Genomic DNA, 22,704 nt, shown 5'->3' with positions numbered 1-22,704 from the left:
TTGAAAAGAGAAAAGTTGTATGCTAAAATGTCCAAGTGTGAATTCTGGTTAAGAGAAGTTCAATTTTTAGGTCATGTTATCTCAGAAGCCGGAGTACAAGTAGATCAAAGAAAATAGAAGCAGTCGAAAAATGGGAAGCTCCAAAGACTCCATCTGAAGTTCGTAGCTTTTTGGGTTTGGCAGGTTATTACCGTAAGTTTATTAAGAGTTTTTCTAAAATAGCCGTGCCATTAACCAAATTGACTCGAAAGAATGTTAAGTTTCAGTGGGAAAAAGAACAACAAGAAACTTTCCAAATATTAAAGGATCATCTTTGTAGCGCACCAGTGTTGACTCTACCAGATGGATCTGAAGACTTTGTGGTATACAGCGATGCTTCAAAGTTGGGATTGTGATGTGTTTTAATGCAAAGAGGAAAAGTAATCTCTTATGCGTCAAGACAATTGAAAGAACATGAAAAACAATATCCAACTCATGATATGGAGTTAGCTGTAGTGGTATTTGCACTGAAAATCTGGAGGCATTATCTTCTGGGAACAAAATGTCAGATTTATACTGACCATAAGAGTTTACAACATTTGTTTAACCAGAAAGATTTGAATATGCGACARCRTCGGTGGATTGAGTTAGTTAATGATTATGATTGTGAAATTCTTTACCACCCAGGAAAAGCCAACGTGGTAGCTGACGCTTTGAGTAGAAAGGAAAGAAGTGGAACCATTAAAACGATGGCAATGAGAATGAATTTGATTCCTGATATTCTTAAGGAAATTCAAAAGTGCCAACAAGAAGCTGTAAAAGAAGAATATGTTAAAACAGAAAAGTTGGGTAAGATGATCTCAACCTTGGAACAGAATGATGAAGGACTTATGTGCATTCAAGGGCGAATTTGGGTACCACATTTTGGAAATGTCCGAAGTATGATATTGAATGAAAGTCATAAATCCCGATATTCTATCCATCCAGGTACCAATAAGATGTATCGAGATTTAAAACCTTTTTATTGGTGGCCAGGATTGAAAAGAGACATAGCTCGATATGTGGAACAGTGTCTGACATGTTTACAGGTTAAGATTGAACATCAGAAGCCGTATGAAAGTCTTCAATCGTTAAAGATACCTGTATGGAAATGGGATCACATTACCATGGATTTTATTATGAAGTTACCTCGAACTCCAAAGGGGTATGATGCGATTTGGGTAATTGTTGATCGTTTGTCTAAATCTGCGTATTTTCTACCGATAAGAGAGAAATACTCTTTAGAAAAGTTAGCGCAGATTTACATCAAAGAAATTGTTACTAGACATGGTGTTCCATTGTCCATTATTTCTGATAGAGATAGTCGGTTTACTTCCAAGTTCTGGGAAGGACTACAGAAAGCTTTGGGATCTGAAATTCGGTTAAGTACAGCTTATCATCCGCAAACAGATGGGCAAAGTGAAAGAACTATCCAGACTCTCGAAGATATGTTGAGAAGTTGTATCATTGACTTCGGGGGATCATGGGAAGATCATTTATCATTAATAGAGTTTGCATATAACAATAGTTACCATTCCAGTATTCAAGCGGCACCATATGAAGTGTTATATGGACGTAAATGTCGAACGCCGTTGTGTTGGAATGAGGTGGGTGAAAAACAGCTGACAGGTCCTGAAATTGTCCAAGAAACTTCTGAAAAGATCGAAGAGATCAGTGAGAGAATCAAAACTGTACAAGATCGCCAGAAAAGTTATGTAGATATTTGTCGAAAGCCGATTGAGTTTGGTATAGGTGATTTTGTAATGTTAAAAGTTTCGCCGTGGAAAGGTGTCGTTAGATTTGGAAAGAAAGGGAAGCTCAGTCCAAGATATGTGGGGCCGTTCAGAATATGTAAACGAATTGGACCAGTAGCATATCAGTTAGAGCTGGCAGAAGAGCTGAGTCGGATTCACAACACTTTTCATGTATCGAATCTGCGAAAATGTTTGGCGGATCCAAATCTAGCTATACCATTACCAGAGATTCAATTAGACAGTAAGCTAAATTTTGTAGAAACACCAAAAGCCATAATTGACCGAAAGATCAGGGTGTTAAGAAATAAAGAAATAAGTCTGGTAAAGGTTCAGTGGAAGTTTCACAAAGGACCAGAAGTGACATGGGAATTAGAGTCTAAGATGAGATCAGAATACCCATGGCTTTTTAATTAAAGGAATTCCGGGACGAAATTCTTTTGAGGGGTGGATAATGTGATAACCAGATCCTGGTTATTACCCAATGTAATAAATATGTGATTATTTGATTAAATGATTACGTGATAGCATGATAATTTGATACATGCCGGTATGAGAATTTGTGTATTAATTGGATATGTATATATATATATATGTGTATATATATATATATATAAATATATGGGTGCATGCATGTTATGCATACATGGATCAGATATGTATGTGTGTGCATGTGTGCATGGTGGGTCTAAGTATGAGGTGGAAAGGGGAAGGAGGCTGTTTAGCCGACCTTCCATATTTGAAAAGTATAAATAGGGGGCTTAGCCTCTTCATTTGCTCTTCTTACTTGTTTTGAGAAAGTTGTGCTTTGTAAAAAAAAAGAGAAGAGTTGCCCGGATTAATTCTTGCCTGAAGAGTCAAGTTGATTTCAAGTATTTGATTTCCAAAAGCTGGTTAAGGTGAGTGGTTTCTAAACCTTTTTGCATAAAATTACTACTGGTTTTATTTGCATATTTCATGTTATTATTCTTTAGATAGGAACCTTGCATATTTTTGTTTTAAGTATTTAAACCAGATAAGCCTTGAGCGGCTTATTGACCGAATAAGTATTTAAACCGGATAAGCCTTAAGCGGCTTATTGACCGGATAAGTATTTAAACCGGATAAGCCTTGAGCGGCTTATTGACCGGATAAGTATTTAAACCTGATAAGCCTTGAACGGCTTATTGTCCGGATTAGTTTAAATCAGACAAGTCTTGAGCGGATTGTTGTCCGGACTAGATATCCGGACAAAGATGATTTTAATTCTAAGTGTTTAAATCGGACGATGCTTAACCGGATTGTTGACCGGATTGTTGATCGGATTGTGTTGAAAATATTTTGATGGAAATATTATTTTATCATGAAAAGCAAAATTTTGAAAGAAATATTCTGGTATTGATGATAAATTCAATGACTGCGGTTTATTTGAAATTATTATGTGAAAATAATTTTGATGAGGAAATAAGGGTGACATATCAAGGAGAGGTGAACCATGGGATAAGGGTGACATATCAAGGAGAGATGTACCATGAGATAAGGGTGGCATATCAAGGAGAGGTGTACCTTTGGATATAAGGGTGGCATTTGTATGTGTGTTATATGATATAACTCATTCTATTATATCCTTTAAGATTACCATGGTCCGAAGTCTTTATTTCTTTGTGACTTAAAGAATTAGGATCAAGGTTCTTATTGGAAATCATAGTTTGGATGTTATTGAGGAGAAAATGTCAGGTTTGGCCTGAAGCTTTGAAATAACCTTGTTGATTAAGAAAAGATTTAAAAGTGGCATTATGTGGAACCTGATTGGTTCAGAGTTGTGAGATTTGAATAAGCATAATGTTTTGCTTGATAAATGGAAAAGATATGGTATTATGTTTTTGTGTATTCATATATTTGTTATATATATGAATAGTTGTTTTTATAAAGGTTTTGGTGATCCTTCATCCTGCAATAACATAAATAGGGTATCTCACTGGACCTTTTGGTCTCACCCTCATTTTGTGATTTTAAACTATGTGTTGCATGAGGTTCAGACAGTAAGGGGAAGGGGAAGGTGTAATATTTTCCTGTATGCGCTTCTGCTTGAAGATCTGTTTTGACTGATTAGTACCAGAAACGTATTTCGAAATTTTGGACCTTGTAATTGGTCATATTAGATTCTTGTACTAAGGGACCTGAATGAGATAATAATATGTATTTCCTTTGTATGAAATATGTATTACATGCAATGTGTGGGTTGGGGCATTACAGAATGGTATCAGAGCCCGAGTTTAAGGGATTTAGGTATTAAATAACATAATACCTAGACTTAAACTGTTTTATTCATATTTATACTCTTGAAATAACTCTGAAGTAAAACTCCGAAGAATGACTTCAGACTTGTACTATTGAAATAACTTTGAAGTATAACTCTAAAAAATGACTCTTCAGACTTGAATTTAGAAATGAAACTATTTCAATAATTAGTTAAAATGAAGTTAACCCTAGAATAAAATTTAATTTAGAAATGAAACTATATCAGTAAATTGAATTTAAACTTAGAAGAGCGTATGTGTCAAATCTGAAGACCTTGAATTTATAGTTATTCAAATACCCAATATCTTTGAAAAAGACCTCATGGTAAAATTTGCATCATACAGAGCAGACCAACCAGAACCCCTATGGACTTACCAACCAAAAGCAAGGCCAACCCAAAAGCAAGGTCAACCAAAGGCCCACTGGTCAACCATAGTCTCTAGTTCGTCTATCCAGAGCCTCTGGGTAAAAAAAATGTTAAATACTTAAAAATTTTGAGTTTCAATTATAACCCGAGACCCTCTGGTTAAACATAAAGATCAACCAGAGCCCCTCTGGTTCCTTTATGATGGATTGAAATATTTTTCTAAAGTTTAAATAAACAACCAGAAGCAAAGACATCCAGAAGCCAGACCAACCAGAGGGGCTCTGGCTCTGGTTGGTCTGGCTTACAAGACTAAGTCTTTGTCTTAAATACTTATCTTCAAAGTCTAGATAAGTTTATTACATGACTTGTACTCTTGAAATTACTCTGAAGTAAAACTCTTCAGACTTCAGAGCTCTGTATAGGTAAGCCAGGAGCTCTGCATGCACTATGAAGAGGCTCTACATGGTGTCCGTTTGGAAAAGAAGACTACAGAGTTTGGGTGAGCTAACTCTGATGAATAACTCTTCAGACTTGTACTCTTGAAATAATTCTGAAGTATAAAACCAATCCCATTAAATCAGATTTCAGACTTCTAAGTATGAAAAAAAGAGTTCATAGTTTAAACTTCGGAGTACGGGTGAGCTAAGTCTGAAAAAGAAGACTTCAGAATTCGGGTGAGCTAACTCTGAAAAATGATTTTTCAGACTTGTACTATTCAGAATTGTAGAAAACATCAGAGATCAGACTTCTAAATCTGAAAAAGAAGACTTCGGACTTCTTTTTCTAAGTAAAAAAAAAAAGACTTCAGAGTTTAGACTTTTAAGTTTGAAAAAGAAGATTTCAGAGTTCAGACTCCAGAGTTCGGGTGAGTTATGTCTCAAAAAGCAAACTTCAGAGTTTGGGTGAGCAAACTCTAAAGAATGACTTGAAACTTGCTCTCTTGAAATAAATCTGAAGTAAAACTTTTTAGTAAATTGAATTTATAATAAAATGAAGTTAACCCTAGAATAAAATTGAATTTAGAAATGAAACTATATCAGTAAATTGAATTTAAACTTAGAAGTAAACACCATTATTTCCGGGAATCAGTTACCATACAAATTAATTAACCAAAGAATAAAATCAGTTGCCTCCTAAACTAGTAAGATTGATTGAATAAGATGACACATGTCAATCAAATGAATATAATTGAACTATTAATGTAAATTGTGTCTAGATACGTTCAAAATAGTCTAATTATACCAGTAATGTAAATTGTGTCTAGATACATGTTTAAGTGGTAAAATAAGATAACCGACTCACCAAAAAATGACACGTGTCACCTAAGTTACTTATTTATTAGATGTATAGATATATTAGTTGAAAATGTTTCAACAACACATCGTTTATAAATTTAGCAGAACTACCTAGTATATTCAATGATTCTATAGATCATCAATTCGATTTTGAAATGGGTTTTCAAAATTGATTATTTATAATGTAATGAGACTAGGTTTCTTTAACTAGATAAAAGTTTGACCGGTTAAATTTGGGTCAATTGTTTTATTGACTAAGGGGTTGTCTAGCGGTTGTTGAATGATTTTGTGTAGAATGATTAAGTAATCAGAATGATAAAGAGACTCTTATGATATAGTGTAAACCGAAATATAATTGTTTGGTAATTGTTCAGAATGAAATTAAGGTGTTGAATGGTCAAATGAGACACAAGATACAAAATCATTCAGAAAGTTTTATGACCATTAAAAAATATATTTTTTTACCAAACAAAATTCACCTCTAAATGATTTAGAGACTGACTCTTAATGAAACTAACGAAAAAAGTTACAAAAGTCTACCGACATCATAGAAATTAGGATGGTGACAATTTTAATTTTATTTGACGGTAGTGGTATTCGTAATTATTATTAGAAAGTATAATAATTCTGATAAGGACACAATGAATCTTTACCTAACCACTAAATCATTCATAATTTCTTTTTAATACTATCAATAAAATATATTTTTTTTAATTTTTTTTATATTAAAGGGTTATTCATAAATCATAATCTCTTTTTCATATTTCAAAATAGCATTGTTCATAATTTCTTATGTAACCTTCTAGAATCATTTCATATATATAGGATGTTTACTTTACAAACCATATTATTTGTATAAATTATATAAACTTTTTTTAATCAATCATAATTTTTTATTTTGTTAATTTTTTTGTAATTATTAGAGGTTGATTAATAATTTTTATTGTAGAGGGTGTTAATCATGTATATTATCATATTCATTACATTAATTTTAGATAAATATATGAAACAGTTTCATTAAAATTTCATAAATATTATACGAAACAACTTCATAACCATATATGAAATAACTTTATCAAAAAAATACTATATGAAACAATTTATAAGATTACACAATTTCATAATTTTTTTTCGTAAGGTTAAATAATGAAATCGATGAATGAGAGTGGTTTGCATGGTTTGTTCAAATATGAGTGGTTTGCATTTTATCGCTCCTATATATATATATATATATATATATATATATATATATATATATATATATATATAGGAAGGTTCAAACGAGAACACTAACTATTTAAGAGAATTCGGAAAAGGTCGTTAATGTACACAATCGCATGTGATTTTAATTAACGTCAAAAAAGTGGAAGCGGACGACTTTTGAACCTGTATGATTTTGTACGTGAATATATATATGTGTGTGTATAAATCATGTATGATTTTATACGTGTATCATATATGATTTTGTATATTAACGTCATTTTTCTTGTTTTCTTGAATAGTTATCGTTCTTGTTTGAACATGCCCTTATATACACACACACATACATGTAAATACATATACATATGTAGAGTTGGTTTCACGTGAAACCAGACTCTTTTCGTGAGACTCATGAAATCACTTTTTTACGCTTGAAACTTTACAGCAAAACACTGTGAATGTAATTTTTTTTGAACCTTCACAACAAAAACACTGAAGGTTAATTTCACAGTCTTTTGCGGTGAAGCTTCAAGTGTAAAAAAGTGGTCTCACGAGTCTCACAAAAGCAGATTGGTCTCACGTGATTCCAAGTGTACATATACATACACACACACACGCACACACACACACACACATATATATATATATATACACATATATATATATATATATATATATATATTAAAAGGTTCATTTGAGAAGTGATAAATATTTGATAAGTAAAGAAGTGATCTTAGTCTTTCATCTGGTCAACATTTGCGGCTTTGACCGTGAAACATTCGATAATTTCTTGCATGGGTATGCGGAAGATAGAGGAATAGTTTCATAATTTTATAAACAGATGGCAAACGAGTTCATATGTGAAACTATATGATACACATATGAGTTATATGTTCATACCCGTATATTATTTCACATGTGAACTATTTAACTGGTTCATATATGAATCAGTTAATTAGTTCATATGTGAATCACAGGGTTCATATGTGAATCAATTAATTAGTTCATATGTGAATTAGTTAATTAGTTCATATGTTAATCACGTAGGTTTATACGTGAATCAGTTAAACTAGTTCATATGTGAATTACACGAGTTCACATTTGAACATATAATTCATATATGAATCCGTTTGTCACATATTTGTAAAAGTTACGGAACCACATTCTTTTTTTTTTGCATAGCTGCAATTTTCAACGAGTCAAAGCCGTGACAAGAATCATTGACCAGTCAAATCCGATCTTGACGGGATGAAGAGCTAGGATCACTTATTTACTTATCAAATATTTACCACTTCTCAAAATAAACTTTGGCTATATATATATATATATATATATATATATATATAGTTTAAATCAAATGAGAACCACAAGAAGGTTATAAACCCGTGAGAACCCGCTAAAAATAATTTTTTTGCACGATTTTTTTCCATTAAATGTTAGAATTTAAGATTTTTTTTTTCAAATATATGTGTTTCATAATATGATAATTTCACATGCATTTGTTTCATATCGTGAAACTTTTTTTCGTGAATTCTTCGCTTCACCAAGTTAACCCAAAAAAATTTCACATGGATTTTTTTCACCATATGAACACAAACATATGTGAAGTAATAGCTAAAATCATAATCTTTGATGAAAAAAATCATGTAAAAATATTTTTATATCAGTTCTCATAGATTTGAAATATTTTTGTAGTTCTCCTTTGATTATCGTTATATATATATATGTATATATATATATATATATGTATATATATATGTATATAATTATGTATACGCTATTAGTTGATTTTTTATTTTCCAAAGTTAGTATGTGAGGACCAACACAGAAAGTGTTTGTAGAATGAGGAGTTGAATACAAACACAACAATTTTTTACTTTTTAATTATGTATGTTTTATAAACAAAGAATTAAAAATGGTTGCAGAAACAAGAAAGAAATACATAACCTAAACAATTTAATTGTGACAGATTTACTCCTAAAGAGATACTAAAAGAGAGAAAGAAAATTTGAAAAAACTGAGACCCCCTTAGAGGCTTGTGATCGTTCGTGTTCACACATTGGGCACAAAGTCCTCACAGTGGCGGTGCAAGTGCACGTCGATACTATGATCGATTGCAATTAATAAAATGGTAAAATACCGAGATCGTTTCCACAAGGACTGAACTACTGAGATTTAGAGACTTTCATGAACTTCTTGATCACGTTTCGGTTTGTGAATAAAATTTGGATTTTGTTGGTAAAAAGCTTTAAAATACGAAAATGGCGAGATAAACTTATGGACTAAAGAATGGGCAAGGGTGCAAGTGTTCATTAAGATAAAAATTAACAATATAATGGTTATAAACTTATGAGTTGCTTATAAAAATTCCAATATCTCAAAAGTGAAATTTTATAAACAGTCCCCATAAACTTCTACAAAGTTCATACGCTCACCACTTCGAAATTTGCCGATTTAGCTAAACAGAAAAAGAAAAAAAATTCATACCCAAATCTCTTTGTGATATGAATAAGCATCGCTTAATCCTTAGCTAAATACATACATAATTCCCATCTCTATGTAATTATCAAAGACTCTCTCGAGTTCTTTGTGTATCACTTAAGCCGTATTTGAAATCCGCTCATCTCTGGGTCTAAGATCTAATATTAACACTTCAAAGTGATCATTCTTATCCGCGTCAAGTTTAAGTCCCGTCTTAATTGACCAAGTTTACGAAGTGGTAAAGAGGAAAAAGACCCAAATATTGTATAAAAATCCTAAGTTGAACTCACACCCACACCCATACCCATACCCATACGAGTAAATTAGCTCATAATAATAGACCTAATAAAACATAATACAAGACAGTAAATAAGACTGAAATGTAACTTTCATTAATATGAAAATAAACTTTGTTTCCACAGTGATGAGACTGTTGGCAACAGATTACAACTTCAATACAATAAAATAAAATGCTAAGCTAAAACTAAGAGAAGAAGAGAAGATCTTCAGCTAGTAATGCTTCTAAGGGATGATTAAACGGGATGATCTTCAAAGGAGCCCAAAGCCTGTTTATGCAGGAGAGGAATGGATAAGGGTGAAGCCTTTTATCCAAAAGAAATTAAACACAAACAAGCCTTGAGGCAAAGACCATCTAACAACTACTTAAAATAATTCAAAAGTACAACTTTACAGCCAATTACAACTGGAGGAAATCTTTAGGCAAGATCTTCAAGCAATACATCCTCCACAAAGTAGAAGACTAACAAAATTCGTAAACATCCCACAGTGGTGACACGGTGGGCAATTGCCAAAAAATGCAGATTTTCGAAATAAAATTTCTTCCTTTGTGTTTCATCATCCTTTTTAAAACTTTTTAGAAATATCGGGAAAAAACAAGGAAATTGGGTATTGATAGATGCAAAAATGGAGGAAATAAATAAGAAATAACTCTAAAAAATGAGAGTTATCATACCCCGAAACTTGAGATATTACTTGTTCTCAAATAACGAAAATGAAAGGGATATGAACCAAAAAAGGAACGAGAAAACATAAAACTTACAGAGGGGCGTTGAAATCTCATCAAGCTCAGATGGTGTACGACTTCCTTTATTTGATTTTTGAGGTGCAAAAATTAATCAATAGGGCTTTATCGGATTAGTGTATTTGACTAAAAAAAACTCTCCAAAACTTGTCTAAAATAACAACATGACTTGAATGATTTCGATTTATGACATCTTTTTGTTGTATTTTTGACAATTTCTAGAAACCCAATTTTTGATTTTTTTTACTATTGATCTTTGGGTTAAAGCATTTTGCTCTATTTTTTTGTATCTTCCAATTTTTCGAAGACATTTGATACATCTATATTTTTTTTATAACACTTTGGGACACATACTCCTCCAAACTTAAACCGAACAATGTCCACATTGGAGAACCGGGTTAAAGTGTTTGGCTTGGTAAAAAGAGAAAGTGTTTCGGCCAAAATGAAAGACGACCTACATCTTTGTAATTTTTGCAATCCCAAAAGAACTCATCAAAGAAATCGTACCTGAAAAATAATGAATATGCTAACAAGACCACAAAAATATCTAACGCCCAATATTTACTAACAAAAGATCATAGTAGCGAAAAACAAAAATATAGAGCAAATCATCAACAACTGTGTTATATGAACACAAAAGACGCGGTTGGAAAAAATAGCAAATACCGACAAAAGCAACATTAAAGTTTCAAAAATAATGATGAAACACCGAGTATGAAATTAATCCGTTTTACCCATATTACCTCGACTGCCCGAAGTCTGCCCTGTAGCATTGGAAGTGGAAGTGGAAGTCCGAAGAATTTTAGGAAGCCGAACTTGTGGAGGACAAAGACCTCCTGGGAAACGTGGAAAATCGGCAGCCATCATCACATTCTTGGCAAATAAAAACTTGTTTATAACTTGGTTCTGATCGCGCCTGTATGTCCAGGACTTTTCCAAACAAGCAGTCAAGCCAGCAACTTTGTTTTCAACTTTGGTGATCCGCTCGGTGATTTGAGTCAAAGCTTCCGCAATCGCTCCGATCTTTTGATTGCATTCTTCCCATTGGCTAGCCATTAAAGAGAGCCAAACTTCGGTACTTTACCCGGTAGCCGAAGGTGGTATCAAAGAAATCTTGGAAGTAGCGGGAGGGACAACCGCGGATGGCTGAGAAGCAGGAACTGTAGTGTCATCGGGCAGTCAGGGGCTGTTTGCAGCAGGTCCAAAAGTGGTCTGCTATCCGGTAGCATCATCCACCAAATCATTGTTCTCGTACATTGGTTTGTGAATTCTATTGACAGTTCCTTGATCGAGTAAGGAATGACTGAAGGAAATCACATCATGCTCAGAAGTTGGTACTTTTGCGGCTACTAGTAACCTCGTAATCAATCCTTGAAAAATCAAAAGAGAACTAGCATGCATCGTTGAGTATAGTGGAATAGGCAAGTGCACCTACATCAACCGGTAGCTCCTTGATAATACAATAAACAAGAATGCATTTTGGCCGTGATAAGGTATGGTCATGCATGCAGGGCTTGATGTTATGCCGAACAAATTAAAACCATAATGTAGCCTCTAAAGTCAAGTGGCCCGACATGAGGATCTTCCGCTGGTTGTCATGTGACCAGCCGTGACCGGGCAAAGTAAGTGACTTGGCAATGTCATACTCGGGCACGTCCTTACCACCATCAATGAATTGCCGATACAAACATATAAATGGGGTAGTGAGTCTGAGCACCAAATTAAGTTTTGGGGCTGTCCAGTTGATTCATGTTCCTCAAATGACAATCATGTCATTTTTGGAACTCCCAATTGCGGCATAAAATTCCGTGACTAAAGTTTCATTAATTTTACATGGAATAAAGAACATATGTTCCCAATGGTGGGTGAGCAAATGTTATTTAACACACATGAGTTTATCCGCCAACTTTAGCTTGAAAACTCATTCACATAAGAACCGATTATTTCTAATGAGCGCAAACCGCTCATCAAAAGTAGTAGAGGTACCTCGATTGCGTGAACTAGTCCTTTTTTGTGTTGGTGTAGGGGCTGTCATTTCTTCCACTTCGGGTTCATAATTCGCATCATCTTGTTCCGTCACATTAGCCTTTCCTTTTTCCTGCCGCTGTTTCGATCGAGTTTTTGGTCCTCCCAAAACAGTGCTCGAGGATCGAGTCTGCCTCCTTACGGTTGTAGACGTGGAAAATTGGGTGCTTTCTGATCTTTGACTGGCATCCATATTGGCTGAGGAATCGAACGGGAACATCTTAGCCTTACTTACCGCCTGTGAACTTTTAAAATCGAAAGTCATGTCTTCTAAACCTTCATCCTCATAATCGCCCATTTGATTTAGGTCAAATCTGGAACGGGTTGGGGAAACATGTGGTAAAGGGCTGTGAGAATAGGCTCGACATTGGGAATGGGGGTGGGTGTGGGTTGTGGTGGTGGCATGATAGGGGGTGCAATCAGTGTACTCAAGGCTAAGAAAAAGGGTTTTGGGTGGTCGATGTGTGGAGAGGAGGAGATGAAATGGCCACCCTAGTGAGAATGGCGAGTCCATCATCATCGTAGTTAAGGACTGTGGTGGTCAGAGGTGATGGAGGGTTGGGAGGCGGCGAGGCAATGGCGGGAGAAGATTGGTGAGGGGGGGCTAATTGTGGCCGGAATTGGGAGAAGAGGGGTGGCGACAGCACTGGCAGTGGAGGAGCCAGCCGTCGTCGAAGAGATCGCTGGCTCATAGGCAGGGACGTTTTTGCCGGAGGTGGTGGTGGCGGTTTGCTGGGGGCGAAGTGATCACTGGGAGGGAGTTGGATGGGGGTTTCGAACAAGATGCTTGGGTCTGGCCATGGGAGGGGTGTAATCGAATGAAGAAGATGAAAGGGATGAGGTGGATTTCTTGGAAAAATAAGTTTTCAAAAAGTTGAAAAGATGACAATCAACTTTTTAAAAAAAATGTATATATATATATATATATATATATATATATATATTTGAAACAAATCCCTTTAAGACCCATGATGAGTAGCCGGCCATAATATGGTCAAAGACTAAAAATGTTTACATCGTGGTTTAAACCATCATGCCCACTCTTCTTTTCTTTTTCTTTTTTCAAAAAAATTTATTTTTTACATAATTCCTTGAAAACCACCCTAAAAACCGATTATCCAAGGGTTAAAAAAACAAAAAGTGGTTTATTTCCACAAGGGTGGTGCCTGATTGGTTTGAACTTGGCTCCAAAGGTCAAAAGTTCGAGGAAGTCCCAGGTTCAAATACAAGGAGAAACAAAAATCCTCTTGTGGTCATGGAGGTTCAAATGTGGTGAATCCGGGCTACGTGCAAAATAGGTGGTCACCGAGATAGTTGGCTTGCATAGCGGGTTGGATATACAGGTTAATGAAGAAGTGGTTTATTTAGTGGTTTAAACCACTACCCCGCTCTTTTTGTTTGTGATTTTTTTAAACCTTAAGAAGTGATGTGAGGTAAAACAACCCATCTTTTCACATTTTAAATAAAGAAAAAACTATTTTTTTTGACAATTTCTTGAAGATTACCTTATAAAACCAACCATTCAAGAGAGAAAAACCAAAACTGGTTTATTTAGATGTTTAAACCACTACCCCAATCTTTTTGATTAAAAAAAATTATTTAACCAAATATTTGCCATGATGATCTAAAATCTACCTTTTTCCAAAATCTCAACTTTCTAACAAGATCCAACTTTTCAAGAAAAACTGGTTAAAACAAATAATCACCAGGCTGCAAATTTCCCTCAAAAAACGAAAGACCAAGACAGTGGGCATAATCTTCCCACTGTCTACTCAAAACAGTAAAAAATGTTTTTTCCCTTTTTTCTCCATTCTTACCTTAAAACTAAAATATTTACATAATTTTGGAAATCATTCACGAAAATTACTAGGTTGGATCAGTTATTCCCTCAGGGAGGAAGTGTTTGATCCGATTCCCATTAACTTTGAAAACAATGTATTCTTGGGGATTTAAAAGATCTACCATTCCAAATTTCCCTACGTTGACAATTGTTAATGTTCCAGACCATCATGATTTAAGCTTTCCGGGAAAAAGCCTTAATCGAGAATTAAAAAGGACCTTTTGATCATTTTCAAAATTCAATGATTAATCTTACGATCATGTCATGCTTTTGTTTTCTCTTTGTAAAGTTTGGCATTTCGTAGACATGATATCACCAATCTTCCAACTCATTGAGTTGAAATTTTCTTTTCTCTTCCGCATAATTTTCATCCAAATTAAATTCTTTGATTGGCCAAAAAGCTTTGTACTCTAATTCTAGTGGGAGATGACATGTTTTACCAAAAACCAATTGGTACAGAGACATTCCCAAAGGGGTTTTATGTTATAACCAGGTTTCCTACAAACCTGGGTTGAGGTAAATTTATGTGTTCATTATGTGATAGCATGCATGTTGTCTTTAAGATAAATGCATGAATTATGTGCACATGTGTGGTAATTTGATATTATGCATGCCTGTGGAAATTTTTATAGGCGGTTATATGATAAAATAATATGTGGAAATACTATTATAATCCAAACCTTCATGGTTAAGAAAGGTGGATTATAAAACATTATCTTTCCACCGTCTAATGATTTTATATTGAAAGATATTCATCACCGCCTCATCCTAAGTATAAAAGAAAGAGGATAAGGTAAAAACCTTATCAGTTGACTATTTTATAAAATATACAAGAGAAATTTAAAGGCGGTGAAAGTGTTCTTGAAGGAATTCTTGAAAAATATTCTTGAAGAATATTGTTGTTTAAAGATTATGTTATTTGCTACGTGATAATCTGCAGAATCTGTTATTTTAAGATGAGTTTCTGAATTACTATCTGTTTACAAATCATGAGTTTTTATCTACTGATTGATGGTTTGGAATTTAAAAGAATTTGGTAAAGCTGTTCTAATCAGCTTAAAGGAAATAATTCATAATTTTGAATTTGTTTTGGAATGATTAAAAGCAAAAACTGTGTTTTAATAGTTTTGGGATATGATATCCTTTGTTGAGGATTTAAAGAGGAATAAATGATTTGAGAAATCATTTACAGAACATATTGTTCTAAGGCTTGGAAGGTTTTGAATATAAACCTWTTTTGAGATTATGATTGGTTAAAACTATAGAYGAGGTTCACTCTGACGTATATGACTTTGTTCCGTCATTGGATGAAATAGTCTATAGATTTTGGTTAAAACTATGAACGAGGTTCATTCTGACAGAAATGACTGCAGCCTGTCATTGGATGAAATAGTTCATATGAATTTAAGGGGATATAAGGATGGTCATTGTGTGTGATGGATACCTATTGTTATAAACAGGGGAATTATGGATGTAATAAGGATGGTCGTTGTGTGTGTATGCATGGTATAACTCTTGATATTATATCTAGTAAGATCACAACATATTAGAGTTCTCTCTTCTTGGTGATTTGAGGATTCAAAGATGTTGTTCTTATTGGAAATAGTAGTATTGATGTTATGGTTACAGGAAAAATGTGGCTTATGGTCATTGGTTTTAGCATAAAGTATTTTAGAACAGATTGTACATTTTATGAGGAACCAGAGGGCTCTGGTTGGTCCTCACTATTGAACCAGAGGGTTCTTGTTATTGATTTGATGAATATGTAAATTTTTACTAAACGTACTAGTTGGACCAGAGGCTCTGTATCTATTGATAAGAGCTTTTGTGTCAAAATTATATTTTAAGCAGTTTTTAAGAAAAAGGAATTTTATACTTAGTATTTTATACAAAAGACAGACTAGAGGGCTCTGGTCGACTCACACCTTGAACCAGAGGATCTGGTTGGTCATAACTTTTGAACCAGAAGTTCTGGTTAGTACAACCAGAGGCTCTGGTCAAGGAACCAGAAGCTCTGGTAGAGGAACCAGAGGGGCTCTGGTCGTGTTTAGTAAAATATTTCTAAGTATGATATTTGAAACTAGAGGCCCGATGGACTTATACAGAATGTGATTCTATCTTTTGATTTTAATGGTATATTTCAAATAAATGTTTTGGTGATCTACACCCTGCATTACATAAAAGAGAACCTCACTAGACATTCATGTCTAACCCTCATTTTGTGTTTTCAAAAATATGTGTGCAGGTAATGAGAATAAGGGAAAAAGCATTATGTAAATTACTTCCCTATGTGTTTTGCAATAGGAAGAGCTTGATTAGCCATGTTTTGAAGACTACAAGAAGCATGTACTTTTGGAAAATTTGAATTATGTAATTCACATTAAAGACTTTTGTATTATGGACCTATGTGGGAGGAAACATGTATTCTATGTATGTTATATGTGTTATATGCAATGTGTGGATTGGGGGCGTTAAAATTTAAAGGCGGTTCTATATGCCCATAATGCATCTTGCAACTTAAGTGACCAATCCTCACGATTAGGTTTTACAACTTTCTCTAAAATATTTTTAATTTCACGATTAGAAAGTTCAGCAACACCATTTGTTTGTGAATGGTAAGCCGTAGCAACTCGATATTGGATGTTGTATTTGCTAATAATGGTAGTTAACATTTGATTTATAAAATGCGTCCCTTCATCACTTATGTATTTGCTAATAATGGTAGTTAACATTTGATTTATAAAATGCGTCCCTTCATCACTTATNATTTGATTTATAAAATGCGTCCCTTCATCACTTATGTATTTGCTAATAATGGTAGTTAACATTTGATTTATAAAATGCGTCCCTTCATCACTTATTAAGGCTCGGGGAGTTCTGGAATGGAGAAAAATATTTTTATGCAGAAAGTCAATTTCCGTTTTAGCATCATTCTTTGGGCACACCTTAGCCTCTATCCACTTTAAAATATAATCAAGTGCAACCAAGATGTATTAATTATTGGAAGACATAGGAAACGGTCCCATTAAATTGATGCCCCAAATGTCAAAAAGTTCAACTTTAGGAATATTATTTAGAGGCATTTTATTTCGTTGGGACCAGTTTCTCATTATTTGACATTGATCACATCTCTTTACAAAACCAAATGCGTTTTTGAACAATGTTGGCCACAAAAATCCACTTCGCAAAATTTTTACGGCTGCACGTTGTCCACAGAAATAGCCACCATACGATGATGCATGACAGTATTTTAACAAAGAGAGAATTTCAAAATTTGGAACGCATTTTCACAAAACTTGATCTGCTCCAATTTTGTAAAGACATGGATCGTCCCATAAATAATGCTTACAATCATTAAGAAAAATTTAAAACGTTGTCTTTGAAGATGATACGTCTTAAGACCACAGGAAAGGTAATTAGCGATATCAGCATACCATGGAATTTCATTTTGAAAATTGTGTTGAATTACCAAAATGTATCCATCAGGAAAAATTTCTTTTATCACATGGTTTCCCTCGCTTGAAACTTTGCCTTCAATTCTTGACAAGTGATCAACTACTTGATTGTCACACCCCTTACGATCAACTATCTCTAATTCGAATTCTTGCAATAGAAGAACCCATCTAATAAGCCTAGGTTTAGCGTCAGCTTTATTAAAGAGATATTTGATGGCAGAATGATCTGTATGCACGGTAACTTTAGTGCCAATTAAGTAGGATCGAAAACGATCGAAGGCAAATACTACTGCAAGTAATTCCTTTTCTATGGTGGTATAATTTAATTGAGCCTCCACCAAAGTTTTACTTGCATAGTAGATGGGGTGGAAAATCTTGTTTCATTTTTGTCCCAAAACGGCACCTACGGCTCAATCACTTGCGTCAAACATAACCTCAAAAGGTGTGGTCCAATCTGGGGCAATGACAATAGGTGCCAAGACAAGAGTTGTTTTGATAGTTTCAAAAGCTTTTTTACATTCAAAGGTAAATTCAAAATTTTGATCAACATGTAATAAATTACATAGGGGTTTTGCAATTTTTAAAAAATCCTTAATAAATCTACAGTAAAAACCGCATGTCCCAAAAAACTTCGAATGCCTTTGACCGATGATGGTTCGGCCTATTGCATTATAACCTCGATTTTTGCTTTATCAACTTCCAAACCAATTTTAGAAACCATGTGACCCAAAACAATTCCTTCTTGTACCATAAAATGACATTTTTTTCCAATTCAAAATTAAATCACGAGTTTCACATCTTTCCAATTTTTTTTTTTAAATTGGCAAGACAATTTTCAAAAGATATACCGATAACTGAAAAGTCATCCATAAATACTTCTATGGCATATTCAATCATGTCCGAAAAAATTGACATCATGCAATGTTGGAAGGTAGTCATTGCGTTACAAAGACCAAATGGCATATGCCGAAAAGCAAACGTTTCGAAGGGACAAGTGAAAGTGGTTTTCTCTTGATCCTCGGGTGCCATCCGGTGACGGTTCTAGTAGGGATGAGCTTGTTTTTGTCATTGGTGATAACCGTGGTTCCACCTTTCTTTGGTACACATTGTACTGGACTCACCCAACCACTACTAGAAATGGGGTATATGATACCCGCATCTAACCACTTCAAAATTTCTTTCTTAACGACCTCTTTCATGATGGGATTTAATCTTCTTTGTGGTTGTAGCTTTCTAACACTATTTTCTTCCAAAATTACTTTATGTTGGCAAAGAGATGGACTAATACCTCTAATGTCTGCAATGGTCCAACTATGTCTCTTTTGTGAGCTTTCAACACCTCTATCAACCTTAATTCTTGTTCATTACTTAATTTTGAAGATAAACATACTTAAGGTGACTAGGGAGTGACTTTAATTCTAACTCTGGGGCTTGCTCTACAGATGGTGCTTGGACAATTCTATCTTTAAAGTCAAGTTGTTCAAATGGCGCTAGATCTTCTAAGTCTTCCAACTCAACTTTTTCTTCCATTATGTATTCAAAACTTTCCCAAATGTCACTTTTGTAGGGAGCATCAATCAAACTTATCTCTATATCTTTACCTAAAGCAGAGATGACTAAACAATCACCTACCTCTCCATGAAACTTAAGAGAATTAAATACATTGAATTTCACTTCCTGATCACTTACTCTCATGGTTAACTCCCCTTTTTTTCACATAAATTAATGTTCTCTCGGTTGCAAGAAAAGGTCGGCCTAAAATGATTGGGACATTTTTGTCAGCTTCATAATCCAAAACTAGAAAATCGGTCGGAAAAATAAATTTATCGACTTGGACCAAAATATCCTCTATTTTAACCTTAGGATAAGCAATGGATCTATCCGCCAATTGTAAAGTCACGGTAGTCGGACGGACTTCTCATATTCTTAGTTTGTTAAAAACTGACAATGGCATAAGATTAGTCCTTGCCCCCAAATCACATAGCGCATGACCTACTTCTTTTCCTCCTATAGAACATGGGATGGTAAAACTTCCCGGGTCGTTTAACTTGGGAGGAATTTTACAAGTAAGGAGTGCACTATATTCTTTGCTCAAAACAACCATTTCAAATTCATTCAACCTTCTCTTTTTATTTAGAATGTCTTTCAAAAATTTAACATAGTTTGACATTTGCCCAAGAGCTTCTACCAAAGGTATGTTAACGTGGAGTTGCTTAAAGATGTCCAAAAACTTCTTAAATTACTCGTCCGCATTTTTGGTTTTCATTCTTTCTGGAAAAGATAAATTCTACAACTCTGGAGCTGGTTGAATAGATTTTTTCAACTAGACAATAAGCACAATCTTTCGCCTGTGGGAAGTTTGAGCTGAAAGCTGTGTAGTGCTGGAAGTGGATGCAGTGACTGTTTTCTGGACAAAAGCTGAATTTTGAGTTTCTCCATTGAGAGGACTCAAAATTGGAAAATTTGACATATCAAAAGCATGTGAACCTCGTTTTGATGGGTCGATTTTTCGATGGTTTCATTGACTCTTGAATTATCCTCACTCAACACGGTTACGGCTTTGATGTGTTCATTACCCTTAGGGGTTTCCGTGTCACTAGGCAAAGTTTCTAAATGTCTACCCTTGAGATCGGCGACAAATTGGCCGAGTTGGGTTTCGAAACTTCTTAACGTTGCATTGGTTTGGATTATAAAACCTTTGAGTAATAATTCAAGTGAACTATAACTGTCCGATGCATTTTGCCTAGGCACGTGTGATTGTGAGGGTTGCTCATTTTGATAGTTGTGAGTAGCATCTTTCCTATATCCTGGGGAATTTTGTGGCTGATTTTGGATTTGGGTTACCACGGGGGTTGAAGTCCAGGATTTCCGACCCAAGAAAAATTGGGTTGATTCCTCCAATTTGGGTTATATGTGGGAGAAGAAATGGGGGGCTATTTTTAGCTGGACTCCCAACATAATTTACAGAGATAGGATTTTCGAGGCAATATTCATAAGAATGTCCCTCACCGCAAAAGATACAAGATTCCGTCATAGATGGATTGGACATTATGGGTTGAACTTGATTTTTTTTCTCCATTTAAGTTTAAATTATTTTTAATCAAATTAGTTAAAGTTACAATTTGAGCATTTAAATCAAGTTCATAGATTCCTGAAGCAGATTTAGAAACAACAGCACGAGGATTTGAATATTCATTATTATTATTATTAGAAATTCGTTCCAAAATGTTATGCCCCTCGTTATAAGTCTTAGCTGTGAAAGCTCCACCGGCCRTTGCGTCAAAAATAATTTTAGCGGCATTGGAAATTCCATTATAAAATGTCTCCAATTAAATAATGAGAGATTCCATGGTGAGGACATTTCCGTAGAAGGTCATTGAATCTCTCTCATGCATCCGAAACCGCTTCATCTTCTTCTTGGCAAAACGTCATAATTTTATTTCTAATTTTTACGTTCCTTGTTGGAGGAAAGTATTTTTTTAGAAATTTTTCCGCCAAATCATTCCAAGTTAGGATCGAGTTTGGTGGTAGAGAATTTATCCATGCTTTAACTCTATCAATTAATGTGTAAGGGAAAAGTGTCAAGCGTAAGGCTTCTTGTGTGACTCCGGGAATTTTAAAATGATCCGTCATTTCTATAAAATATTTTAAATGAGAATGCGGATCTTCCGACAATGATCCCTCAAACTGACCCATTGCAGAAATCATTTGAAACATTACCGGTTATGGTTCAAAAGTTGTTGCTATCATTTCGCATTTCGGGCCTACCTATTTCCGCAAACAATTGACCGAATTCGGGAGTTGCGTAGTCCCGTATGCCTCTATTTTTATCATCGGCTATTTTAACCGTTGCCTCCCGATGAGGTAAATTATCCCCCATTGGTACGGTTTAAATTGGGATTTCGCTGATTATTTCTACCTCTTCTACGTCTTCTAATGGTTCTTTCTAATTCAAGATCGAGAGGTAAAAGTTCACCGTTTTGTAGTCGTGGCATACAATAAGGAAAGTGCGATTGAAACAAATAACCAAGGATCTAACGAAAATCAATATCTCAGGATAAAAATCGTGCCAATCCCCCACAACGACGCCAAAAACTTGAAGGCTTGCGATCGTTCGTGTTTACACAGTGGGCACAAAGTCCCCACAGTGGCGGTGTGAGTGCACGCCGACACTATGATCGCTTGCAAATAATAAAGTGGTAAAATACTGAGATCGTTTCCACAGAGACTGGACTACTGAGATTCAGAGACTTCATGAACTTCTTAATCGCGTTTCGGTTTGTGAATAAAAGTTGGATTTTGTTGGTTAAAAGCTTTAAAAGACGAAAATGGCGAAATGAACTTATAAACTAAAGATTGGGCATGGGTGCAAGTGTTCATTAAGATAAAATTAACAACATAATGGTTAGAAACTAATGAGTTACTTATAAAAATTCCAACCTTTCGAAAGTGAAAATTTACAAACGGTCCCCATAAACTTTCACAAAGTTCATACGCTCACCACTTCAAAACTTGTCGGTTTAGCTAAACAAAAAAAGAAATAAAATTCATCACCAAATCTCTTTGTGATATGAATAACCATTGCTTAATTTTTAGCTAAATACATACAAAATTCGCATCTCTACGTAATTATCAAAAACTTTCTCGAGTTCTTTGTACATCACTTAAGCCGTATTTCGAATCTGCTCATCTCTGGATCTAAGATCTAATATTAACATTTCAAAGTGATCGGCTTATCCGCATCAAGTTTAAATCCGTCTTAAGTGACTAATTTTACGAAGTGGTAAAGAGTAAAAACACCCAAATATTTTATAAAAATCTAAGTTAAACTCATTCCTACACACATACGAGTAAATTAGCTCATAATAGACATAATAAAATAATACAAGACAGTAAATAAGACTGAAATGTAACTTTCATTAATATAAAAAATAAACTATGCTCCCACCG

At 34.5% G+C, this 22,704-nt stretch overlaps 1 protein-coding gene and 1 non-coding gene across 2 annotated transcripts in view; one reads left to right on the top strand and one right to left on the bottom strand.

The window, feature by feature from the left end:
- The window catches only part of LOC112516197 (actin-2-like), a 34,678-nt gene extending 23,188 nt beyond the window's left edge, over nt 1-11,490 (bottom strand). The window contains exon 1 of the mRNA XM_025123219.1: nt 11,178-11,490. Within this exon, the coding sequence (XP_024978987.1) occupies nt 11,178-11,490 (313 nt within the window). The remainder of the gene's footprint in view (nt 1-11,177) is intronic.
- Nucleotides 11,491-21,097: 9,607 nt separating this feature from the next.
- On the top strand, nt 21,098-21,204 carry LOC112517491. Its single transcript, XR_003069686.1, has one exon. It is a non-coding gene; the product is annotated as a small nucleolar RNA R71 (small nucleolar RNA).
- The last annotated feature ends 1,500 nt before the right edge of the window (nt 21,205-22,704 follow it).

Source organism: Cynara cardunculus, assembly GCF_001531365.2.
Source record: "Cynara cardunculus var. scolymus isolate 2C chromosome LG 8, CcrdV1, whole genome shotgun sequence".
NCBI classification, from domain to species: domain Eukaryota; kingdom Viridiplantae; phylum Streptophyta; class Magnoliopsida; order Asterales; family Asteraceae; genus Cynara; species Cynara cardunculus.
This window is presented reverse-complemented; position numbering and strand designations above follow the sequence as displayed.